This window comes from Crassostrea angulata, chromosome 8, assembly GCF_025612915.1.
Source record: "Crassostrea angulata isolate pt1a10 chromosome 8, ASM2561291v2, whole genome shotgun sequence".
Classification (NCBI taxonomy): domain Eukaryota; kingdom Metazoa; phylum Mollusca; class Bivalvia; order Ostreida; family Ostreidae; genus Magallana; species Magallana angulata.
The window spans coordinates 18,187,178-18,199,781 of NC_069118.1; the positions used below are offsets into that span (position 1 = coordinate 18,187,178).

The 12,604-nt window shown below is 33.5% G+C and overlaps 1 protein-coding gene and 1 pseudogene across 1 annotated transcript; one reads left to right on the plus strand and one right to left on the minus strand.

Annotated features, from left to right (window-relative positions):
* Nucleotides 1-3,374: 3,374 nt before the first annotated feature.
* On the minus strand, nt 3,375-3,790 carry LOC128158968 (collagen alpha-1(X) chain-like; annotated as a pseudogene).
* Nucleotides 3,791-5,656: 1,866 nt separating this feature from the next.
* Nucleotides 5,657-7,843, plus strand: LOC128158969 (uncharacterized). The gene is made up of 2 exons (XM_052821966.1): nt 5,657-5,926; nt 6,286-7,843. The coding sequence occupies exons 1-2, from the start codon at nt 5,791-5,793 to the stop codon at nt 6,525-6,527; spliced, it is 378 nt and encodes a 125-aa protein (XP_052677926.1). The 5' UTR covers nt 5,657-5,790; the 3' UTR covers nt 6,528-7,843.
* Nucleotides 7,844-12,604: the final 4,761 nt, after the last annotated feature.

Genomic DNA, 12,604 nt, shown 5'->3' on the forward strand with positions numbered 1-12,604 from the left:
ACACAATAAAATAGATCATATAACCAAATCATTCTATCAGTTTAATAAAATTTGACCTTCTTGGTTAAGATATCAAGATTCTATTCTTTAATGAAATGATCGAATATCCGAATGTCTATCAGCTTATACTTCTAATTAAATGGGAATAAATATTGAAACTAAAATCGATATTGCTTAGCCCGCATTTCCTCTAATTTTTCTGAAATTTTGGGAGATATTTTGATTATTTTTTTATGCTCCCAATATTAAAATATTTCTTAATTTTACGTATCATAAAGACTTCATATAAAGATATAAATTGACAGAAAAGCTAATATATTGACCATTTGATAAAAGAGAAAAACTTGTATTAGTGATCTTTTTCAAACAAATCAATGTATAGAATGGGTGCTTTAAAACGCTTATAAAATGTAATTTGATAGGCAAATTTTATTTTAAAAACAAATTCTCAAACCCAAGTATCGTATCAATAGTTCACATTAGTCAAAAAATCAAAAATTAATGTAATTATTTTAAAAATGCTAAACAGACTCATTAATCTACATCAATTCTGAATTGTGAAACATGTGATATTTTCCTACGCCAATATTCCGCCAAAATATAGTCCTTAATGGAGAAAAAAAGAAAGAAAAATATACTATTTTAATTTTCTTTCATCTAGATTTAATGGAAAATTAATTAATTTTACGTTTGACAAGTCGAAAACAAGAAAATACTCTTTCCTTAAAGGAGAATAATATAGTCTAAAAATGACTACGACCATGCAGATTTCTTAAGTAATCTTTGCTGGAAATACGCATGGTTAGTCATAGTAGAAAGACATAAGTTAGTCATAAGTAAAAAGTCTTCAAAATCTAAAACAGGGCCTTTCCAACATAGGTTTGACATCATTCACTGTATGCTAGATATAGTAATTTGTATTGCAATTTTTAAAACATACTATTTTGAAAATTCTGTCTTAGCACACAGAAAATAAAATCGCATAGTGTAAATATTTCCCAGCATATTGAACATCTTTTTGTTTAAGATAATACATATACTTTTAAAAAACTGCCCCTTAGTTATACTATTATTTTTTAAAGTCTTTTTATAATGTACATTTCATTGTAAAAAAATATAAAACACAATTTTTATAAGAGAAAAGAGGACTGATAAGTCATAAGGTGTACTAAAAGAAAGAAAGAAATATGCGACACTAGAGTAAAAACATAACAGAAAAAAGACCAGACTGAAGCTAGCCGCCACTAACAGCAGCCACTAAGCCCGTAGAAGCTAGCAGCCAATAAGGAAATTAATCAAAGTACTGAGAGTACTCGAACAGAAAAATTATATTTCACTTAATTATCGACATATTTTAATTAATATCAAAACGTTTAATGATCAATAATTTGTACGAGCATTGACGACTTCCGAAGCAGTAAAGCTCGCCTGGATAAGATATTTAAATGCTTCTATGTTGGATAGAAATGAAATACGTCTATACGGGTCATAAGTTATGAAAATAATGTTATCCTAAGTGGTGTCTTATTGATACAAATAGAAAAACTATATGCATCGTATAAAGTGATATGCAAACGTATTATAATATAAAAGACATGATAAAATAAAGTAAATTAAAAGGCATAAAACGATACAAATACAATAAAAACCCTAAACCAACCCAGTGTGCAAAATAATTTGTTTACATCAAAGTTGAACATGTACGTGTTTAAAAATTTAGCCTCGGGCCTTTTCATTCCCCGGAAACAGCATCAATCGAAAATTAAAAAGACATCGTATTATTACGAATATAAGACAGTAGAACACCCAGCATTGGGATTTTATTTTCATAAGAAAATTATTATATGTCGCAGTCAAAAACAGCGAAAATCATCAGGTGAAATTGGGATAACCTTCGAATACAACATTGACAGTGAAAAGGGTCGGTTAAGCTTACCAGAACTTCGTCATATTTAAGCATTTCACAATGATATAGGGGATAAAAGTGGTCCATTATCTTCCTTATCTTTGAAGTGTGCATCAAACGAATAACAGGGTAGTGTAGGGGGCATATGGGGCTATTATTTCCCTTGTAGGGGTCATAGGTGCCATCTAACGCTTATTATGAATACCTCTTGAGGTCCTCTACCTAGTCCTAGCGTTACCAAGTTCTTGTGGCCAATCCCATATGTCCCCTATACTACCCTTTTAATTGTTTGATGCACACTTCAAAGATAAGGAAGATAATAGACCACTTTTAACCCCTATACCATTGTGAAATGCTAAATATGACAAAGTTCGGGTGAGTTTACTGGACCCTTGCAGGGGTCATAGGTGCCCTATAATGCTTATTATGAATACCTCCTGAGACCCTCTACCTAATCCTAGCGTAACCATGTTCTTGTGGTCAATCTCAAGTGAGATATAAACCCCTGAAATGAGCCAGAACACCTGGGAGCCACTTCGTGGTACCCCTACAGCTCAAATTTAAGACCGGGAAATAATAGCCCTATAGGTCCCCTACACTGCCCTGGTATCCGTTTAATGCACACTTCAAAGATAAAAGAGATAATGGCCCGCCTATATCATTGTGAAATGCTAAAATATGACAAAGTTCGGGTGAGCAAAACCGACCCTTTTCGTTGTCATTGTTGTATTCTTCGAAGGTTCACGTTAAAACATGGCTGAGACAAAATAATCCCAATTTCACCTGATGATTTTCGCTGTTTTTGACTGCAACACATGATAATTTTTTTATGAGAATAAAATCCCTATGCTGGTTGTTCTATTGTCTCATATTCGTAATAATACGATGTCTTTTTAATTTTCGATTGATGCTGTTTCCGGGGAATGAAAAGGCCCGAGGCTAAATTTTTAAACACACATTTTCAACTTTGATGTAAACAAATTATTTTGCACACTGGATTAGCTTTGGGTTTTTATTGTTTTTGTATCATTTTATGCCTTTTAATTTACTTTATTTTATCATGTCTTTTATATTATAATACGTTTGCATATCACTTTATACGATGTATATAGTTTTTCTATTTGTATCAATAAGACACCTCTTAGGATAACATTATTTTCATAACTTATGACCCGTATAGACGTATTTCATTTCTATCCAACATAGAAGCATTTATATATCTTATCCAGTCGAGCTTTACTGCTTCGGAAGTCGCCAATGCTCGTACAAATTATTGAGCATTAATCATTTTGATATTAATTAAAATATGTCGATAATTAAGTAAAATAAAAATTTTCGTTCGAGTACTCTCAGTACTTTGATGAATTTCCTTATTGACTGCTAGCTTCTACGGTCTTAGTGGCTGCTGTTAGTTGCTGCTAGCTTCAGCCTGGTAGAAAAAAGAACACAAAAAAACCGAGCTGAAATAAATTATCTAAAAATTTATTAAGAATGTTTATCCAACAACGGGATGGTGGCTGTCAATGGGTGACAAGAAATAACCAGAGAATGTACTGTAGACCTCATCCCCGCCCCCATACAGGAACGAGTCATGGTGCTTGATGTCCAAATACAAAGTGTCCCCTGCAACCAGCTCCAGGACGGCTGAGTTACTTCCAGGGCCGTAACTTCCGGAGGTGTGGCCATAGAGGGAGTTGACGTAGATGTAATTGTGGTAGAGCTCCACCCATGCCTCCTGTCCCTGCTGGGCAAGGGCGTGGTAGTGGAAGGCGTAGAGACCTCCCACTGACGCCGTGAAGACGCCGGTGTTGACGTTAAAGTCTTGTCCTAGATTGACGTAAACTCGGTCAAACACCACTTTCGGGCCGTTGGTTGAAGCTTCATTATGGGTGAGACCAACTGAGAATGCTATTTCTTGGTGTGTACTATGTCCCGTGAATAATTAAAACAAAATGAAGCAGGAAATACATCTAGATTAAGTGACGTTATTTAGTTGACTTCTTTGGTATTTAAAATGATAGACTAGAGCCTTGTTAAAAGTGCTGTGGAATCATTTAAATTCGTGGGGGCCAATTTTCGTGGATTATGACTTTTTTGCTCATTTGTGGGGACGTACTTTCGTGTATGCGTCGGTTACTGATTCAGCAACAAAAAAGCTCTTTCTAAAATTATTTTCGTTGAGGATTTAAATTCGTGGGGGAGGGTTACCCACAAATACCACGAAAATTGAGCCACCACGAATTCTAATGATTCCACAGTAAAACATTGATCAAGACATTTATTATCATTAAGAATACAAAGAATATAAATCAAAAAACGCACCACTTCCGGATCCATGAACAGTGGGTGAAAGGAGGGCCCCAAAGAAAGTCATGTAATACTCATCAGAGTCCCCGTACAGTTTTACGTCAGTTCCGGGCCTGGCCTTCACCTTGATGGTATCCCCCTTCTTAAGGTGAAGGACGACTGAGTTTCCGGAGTCGGCGTAGGATCCAGACGTGTATCCATAGGTAGCCACCACGTACTGATCGTTGTGGAAAAGTTCAAGCCAGGCCTCCTGTTAAATATCGCGGTGATTTAAACCATCAGTTATAGTTATAGAGTAAAATGGATCAAAGTTTATTATGGATAAAACCTTTCCGCGTCCTATATCTGATTAGCACTTGTTCATAATTATTAATAAGTCTCTGTTTGATTTCAATTTGATGCTAAACTAATAAAGAACACCTAACTTCCTTCAAGGGGCGCAGTGAATGTGCCGGAAGTCGTGTCGTATGTGTTTCCGACATTTAATTCGTGATAGCAGTGTCGTAAATTACGGCAGAACCGTCACTGATGAAAGCAGTGACTGGCATCACTGCAGAAAACCCAACGGCTCCGTATGCGTTCACTGCGTCCAGTTCTAAGGTACAGAAAAGAAATACAGTTATTTGAATGTTTATTTGTTTATATTGATATATATTCATATTTAAGGAGGCCGATTTGGGTTTTACTGCGTAAAAAACTACAAGTGGATATTTGCGAAGATTCAAGAAAATCTACGATCTGGTTCATATTAGGAACCATCTTACAATACAGGTTCATTTAATATAGGAATATATAGGAAATTTTCATTTTTGCACTTCGAAGCAGATTAAAAAATGTTACGATTTTCTTTGTAATTTAGATAAGTACATATTACATCATGTTCTACATCATCTAAATTTTGTTATATTTTTGGAGTATTACAAATATAGATTGGTTCAATTGATTTATTCAAAAATTAAGAAAAATAATCCTGAGGATAGCATTATTTGTGTTTCAAATTTCAAAGGCGCACAGCTTTTACTTTTTTAAAATGTTACATCTTATAACGAGGGTCTACAAAGCTTCATTTTATCATAAGGTCAACACTCAACTACCGAACAACGGAAAATTTTTTTAAAACATAAAATATATCTAGATATTTTTATCTGTATTTTGTTTATTGTGGTCAATTTAATGCATAGTATTCAAACAGTTTCATAAAACGTATAAATACACTGTATTTTACTAGAAATGCGGTAAAACATGTGCAATGAAAACAATGTGTGTAGTTGACGTTTTTGCCTGAAAGCAATCCCAGTGCATCTTTTCCACTAAATGCATCAATTGCAATCTTTATTGGTATAATTGACTCGTCGTGTCTACACATATTATAGCGTAAAGGTGCAAATTTGTCTCACTTCATTGCACTTCAAAAAGAAGTTTCACAAGATAACTTGTTTGTGTCAGGGCAATTAAAAGTATGATATCAATAATTATAACTTTTCTTTAAAGAGTTCCAATGAAAGTTAGAAGCCCCTTTTTGTTTCTTTTGTAAATGTTGAATGCAATAAGTACTCTGTGATGTTTTTTGGTCATAGATGACGTACTCCTCCGATTTATGGCCCATGATTGTGGCCGCGATATGCGCCCTGCTTTGGATATTGTTGGGGGTCATCATTATGATTGCACTGAAATCAGAAAAGAACAGGAAAATAAAACATATGAAAAGAGCAGGTATACTATGTTGATATGTTTATAGCAAACTTTACAATAACTATCGACAGTCATTTCGTGCTATTTTGGCGCCATTACGGTATAATGCAAATAAAAAATACACATTAATTTGATCTTTTTTCATCTTACATGTTTCTTGATGGCCTTATGTTCTAAACTACATGTTTATAATCATTGATCATTAAAAATTATTCGATCAATTTTGATTGATTGCTATTGTTTGATTGTTATGTGTCTTCATATACCCTAGAACTAAAAAATCGGTTATACATGACGGGAAAAAACCGAAACTTTTTAACTACCGAAATCAATATATCTATTGATTTATTGATGCATTGATCATATTTTAATAATTGTAGCCAAAAGGAGAAAGAAGTTAATGGAAAAAAGAGCTAAAACTGCTGTTCCCTTTGGTCCAGGTCCAGTAATGTATCCGCCGGGAATGAAACCCCACGAGGTGATAGTGATGAATTCCCTGCCCAGGAATCGGCCGCGTGACACCCCGAAGGTGGTGCCCCTGGAAGATGACATTATATATGACAACAAGTGCTCAAGCAGCGAGATCCGCCGAGATGACGGCGAGAGTAGACGGGAAACGTAATAGCTGCGTCACGAATACCTCGAACTGACGTAAAATGACGTCATATAATCGTACGTCTAGTCTCTAGAGAGCATGGCGTGTCTCACGTAGAGCACGTGAGGCTTGTATTGCGTGCCCCCGAGAGAGATTCGCCTTTACACAGAAGAGCGTATGCGATTTGATAATGACTTTGTATCAGAAAAGTGATTAAATTATAGATAAAGGCATTAACAATGTATCATTTTCAGTATAAATGTTTGTCGGCAAAGCTTCATTTATTCGTATATAATGCTTTATGCGTTTATATGTATGTTTGGAATATCTAGAGTATTGTTTATAGATATGTATGTACGTACAGATCTTGGTTTTGAAGTCATTGTATAGTATATATCATTAAAAATCGGCGGATATAAAAATATTAAATTTGATACATTTTACCCATTTGTGTGCGTATACCCTGTTGTACATGTATACTTTTGTCTGGTTTTCCGAAAATGAGGTTTAGTAGAAAATTAACTGCAATATCTTTAGTATAATAATCACTTCCATTCATGACGTGAATGTCTACAATTAGCAAAAAAAAAAAAATGATTAATCTATCGATAGAGTGATGAAAAAGTTAAGTTTTTCAAATTAAAAACAGGCAAAATATTCATATTCATTTGAAAATAAAGTGGATTTTTCAAAATCTTAACAAAAAGAAAATTCGCCAAATGAATGCATATTCATAAAAACCTGCACCGCCTTTAATAGTACGTTACTTTGCAGATTTGAAAATCTTCGGAAGAAGAACATGAATATATAATGTAGTTTGTGAATTGTCATGAAAGAAAACTGACATCATGACGTTTCTAGTTTGTTTGTCTGTATCTCCCAAAGAAATAATTTTGGGAGCGCACAAAGCAACATTTACCAGTTGATCAAGAAGTATAGATAGGTATATCAGTTAACGAAAGGTTATAATTCATTTTTTTTTGTAAACATGCAATTTTTGTACATACCGTAAGACCTACAGCCCATGACTAGCATTGTATTCTAGAGTGAAGTGAAAAATCATACTAGTATATCTGGAATACATTTAATGATATTTTTCTGCACATGTAAGACCAAATTGTGCAAATATATTTGGATCTGATGACAAAATACGATGTAAAACATTGAAAACAAATATAACGAACTTATGCCAACATAAAGTGCTGTTGTGTTTCGAAAATCCATGAGACTCTCAGTTCTCTTTAATTTGTTTCCACTTCCTATCATGCTTTTAATACCTGTCTTGTACATGTACCTCTATATGTAACGTTCTTCATTGTGTTCCTTTCGTCTGAGAAACATTTAACTGATCATTAAATTCAAATTGATTTTTTAAACAAAATACTGCCTGATTCACATACGACGAAAAAGAAAATGATCAAATAATAATGTTATTCTGTTCGTAAAATATTTACTACGTCTGAATCAAAGTAAACAAATCACTGTTCAATTATTTTCAAAATTATTTTTTTGAAATATCATTTAAAAGAAAACAATGAATGTACTGCCAAAACTTAGGTTGTCGATATTTATTTCTCTGGTTTCAGTAAATCCGTATTAATGAAAGAATAATCATGGCATAATGGACAGAGTTTGTAAACTGAAACCTGAAACCAGGAGGGTAGATCTTTAGCAATGTATGAAATTCTTGCACGTATTACAACATTGGCATCGACAGCATATATAAATAGAATTTAACCAATTTTTCCATGCCGATATTGCCTTGTAGTATTGAATGTACCTGTATATCTGGGTAAGAAGAGAGAATGTCTCACATCCTTATCAAACTTGGATGTAAGCGTGATAAGCAGTACACCCCTGCGAATGTGTTCGGAATTTTTTCTTTATCGTTGCTAAGTATGTAATAAATCCAGAGGTGCTCGAATGAAAGTTCACGAGACTTCACCGAGATTTGTTCAGTTCCTGTGAAACTTCGAGCGGAAGTATAAGTGTTCGGATAATATTCTCAAAATACGAAAGTACTTGTCGATTTTCATATCATATTCTACTTTGATTTATGTTAAAACATCAACATCCTTTAAGATGTATGTCGTATTTCACCGTCTAGCGGTTTTTTAAATTAAACGATGATATTCAGAACAGAGTTATTGTTCGTGTTCAACCACGTGTAGAGTGATAATATAAACATTGGGTTGCTTAATAAAATCATAGTCACGTTTGATGCTTGTGGTGTGCAATACCATGTTTTTTAAAAAAAATAATGGGTGAATGTTTTGCATAAAAACATAGCATATCGAGCCATTTTCAAGGAACAGTCTGCATAAAATAGTACAGTCTGTTTCACTATTGATGTTATTACTAGGTCAGGCGCGGATCGAAAATTAATTCTATGGGGGGATCTCTACCACGCATGTTAATTGTCGCAACAGCAGAAAAATAGCTATTTTTTGTATTGTCACATTTATTTCTAGAACACATTTTATCCACCAATTAATGAAGATAAAATTTAAAAATCAATAAACCTCTAGAATTTATATTTGACTACAAGTACATAGATTCTCTAAAATAGACTATAAACACGCGGCACGGTTTTTACTGCGAAACTGAAAGGGTCAAATAAACCCACGTGGTCTAAAATTTAAATGACAATAACATTCGCAGGGGTGAGTAGTGTATAAACCGAAAGTAGATTTTGCAATGTAGATCGATAGACGTTATGGAGGGCGTCCTACTTCTTTGCTAACTTTCCTGTATCCTGAATCAATAAAGGACCTGTAGAACGACTTATAAGGTAGTATTTTATGCTAATTACAATAAGATATAGGTATGAAATAAACAAGTGGCGGTTTTACACGTTCAATGTTGACAATTTATAGTTAAATTATCACTTTTATGGTTATAAACGAGGCCATGTTTGACATTATATAAATAGTTCCTGTTTGGGAGGTTAACTGTTGAAATTGACTCCCCGAGAAAACCATTGTCAACCTCCGCTTTGAGTCGGTTGAGAATGGTTTCTCCGGGTGTCAATTTCAACAGTTACCCTTACAAAACAGGCACTATTTATTTTATAATACTGATTGTCTTATTTTTAAAGAAAATTTTACTTGTTTTAAGGATGACGTTTACTCAGAATGAAAAAAAATTCCACTGATGATAATTACAAACCATCTACTGTGTGTTATAGACCTTACATAGTAGTGTATTCTTCACTTTCAAAAAAGTAGGTCAATGACGTACTTTTTGAGTTAATGTCCATTGAATATTTTTTGAAAATTTAAGAAAAATCCATAAAAATTTTACACTATGATTGAGATTTTCTTAATTGTGAAAATAATACAAATTGCTTAACTCTTTAACAAATGAAATACAGTATATGAATGGTAGTGACATTAAATGGATACAAAGCATTATGTTTTCATTCAAAATTTTTATAGATATTTTAGTCCGAATTTCCTCTATCAGTTTTCAAATTACTACCCATTTTTGATTCAATATAACAAAAAACTGAATGATGATAATGCTAAAATATTTATAGTATTAAACAAAGTATATTGACCTTTTTCTGCTGGCATAAAATGTATATGAGGTCAATGATCAAAATTTTGAGATATGGTGTCTTTTATCATTGTTAAGCATTTTTCAATATTTTTATAGTGTGTGCCATACGATTATCTAAACGAAAAAGCAACAACAGAAAATATGCAAAATTATGTTGACTAACAGATAAAATCTTTACTTTAAATATTATAGTACTACCAAAAATATTTCAGTTGAAAACAAAATCTGAAAAATTAAGCCCGAATTTCCTCTGTTTTGCTAGAAGTCAAAATTTGTCAGAGCCTAATTCCATAATTTGGTAAACATATCGATTGTTATGTCAATAATAATTCATTTCATAAATGCTTTTTGTATTTAAAACAAATTTTACTCATGAAATTGAACTTCTTAACAATCCGGATTTGAGAACTCAAACCCTGAGTAAACAACGTCCTTAAATAGAATTAAAGTGAATTCTACGCATTTACACGCATGTAACAATTCGTTGTGTTACCCGTTGTGTTGCTAGCGCTGAGTGTAATAGAACGGATAACCAACTGCGTTTAAACCAATCAGATTTCAGTATGTAACATGAAAGTATAATAATGATATTTGTGTCACATAGATATTGCGTTTGACGCTCAAAAATATGTTAACAAATTGAGATTAGCATTAACAGAGCATTATATTATAGGAACTATTAAGCAATGATCATCGTCAGAAAATGAACAGTCAGGGTGTTCCGTTCACGTTTTACGACATGTTTTGACTCGCTACTTTACACAATGTCTGAATGACGTAGTTAAAAAAAATAAGATATACTTATTTATACGACATGCATCCAACTGGTACCTGCTAGCTGCTAACTTTGTATTGACAGTTGCTCACTGAAAATGCTTTCTTGGTTGTCAATTAATGTTAACTGTGATCTTTCCTGTGCACATGTGCAAAGGGACATAAAAAAAGCAGTGAGACTGGGATTCAAATACAGCTTTGATATATACCCAAAATATACTTCTCTTCACTACTTCAGAATATCTATAACTGTATATTTTTGATTATATGATATTAAATGCTCTAAATCAACATTTATTTGCAAGAAAAATATACCTTTACAAAAAAAATGGTGTTATTATCAAAACCGATTTGGTTTGACTTTTCCTATAGCGTCACGATCATTTCTGTCAGCTACGTCATGCATAAATTATACACGCCGCCGGTGTGAAAACTATATGATTGGTTAACTCCTATTTTTAGGCCGAGTTATCAGTATACACTTATGCAATGCCAGAGCTGGAGGATTTCTCAGAACAGTTTATTTTCCCCCAATATTATTCATTCAAAATCGACTATCCCGTATGTTTAAATTCTGTGCTAAACTCTCTCTCTCTCTCTCTCTCTCTCTCTCTCTCTCTGTGTAAACGGGCGTTAAACCATAGCCTCAAGCTACGGTCCAGAGTACGGCGTTATAAAAAATATAATATTTAAAAGTTGCATGTGTTAAGCGTTCATTTCATGTAAATACCGTAAATGTATAATGCACATGTATTACCTACTAACTTGCCAGTCAAAGTGATAGGTATGAATTCCTCGATTTCTACACCTTTCGATCGGCAATCGACAGTCAATAAAAGTATTGAACGATGGTGTGAAAGAACGAGACGGAAGTGGAGAGTACAGGTTTGTACATGTGCGTCTTCATTAGGCAAGTGTCCGATTCGTTTCTTTTCTGTTGGCCTATCACTTTCGGTGTAAATATATATACTAAAATATCCACAAACCATTTACTGCAGATTTCTTTATTTTACCTGTCTCTGAACCCCCGATCACACTGGTTTGTTTACATACATAAAAAATACAGTTCTTGATCCGCTTTCCGAGTACGGTTAAAGGTAATGCCGTAAAGTTTTTTTGTACATGTAAGTATTGTATGCACTGTAGCTTTATATAAAGTAAACTAAATGAAGAATTATTTAAATGGATTATTTACACAAAATGTGGTATGGTATGATGTAAATATTTTTAAAAAATAGTGTTTTTTTATACGCGGCAAACTGCCGTAAAGTTTTTTTGTACATGTAAGTATTGTATGCACTGTAGCTTTATATTTTCTAACCCAAAATTTATACACAGAGCTACAGCTATATATGTTATGTACCGTATGTATTGTTTTATCACAAGTGTACACTTTCGAAAAATAGCCCAATTTCGGTCACGAGTACCCATGTGAATTTTTCATTCTCTGACATGTTGTTGTTCTGTCCGTGCATAATTTAGTCTTTGTTAACCAGCAGCCAATCAGCGGTAAGCTGAATCAACCAATAAAAAAATGTGGTTAAGGTGCGGGTATTGTTTATGTATGACGTAGCTGAAAAAGTTGAACGCGACGCGATCGGAAAAGTCAAACCAAATCGGTTTTAGTAATATTGCAAATGCATTATCAATCGGAAAGATTGCTTCACATTTGGTAACGATCGTTTTGTTATGTTTCAAATATCCATAAAAGCATGCTCAGAGAGTTAAGATTTGCTCGTTATAAAAATTTTCTGTTATGTTATTCAAAA

Coding starts and splice junctions, on each gene's coding strand:
- LOC128158969 (XM_052821966.1), top strand. CDS start 5,791: ATGACGTACTCCTCCGATTTATGGCCCATGATTGTGGCCGCGATATGC. Junction 5,927..6,285: donor AAAACATATGAAAAGAGCAG/GTATACTATGTT, acceptor TAATAATTGTAG/CCAAAAGGAGAAAGAAGTTA.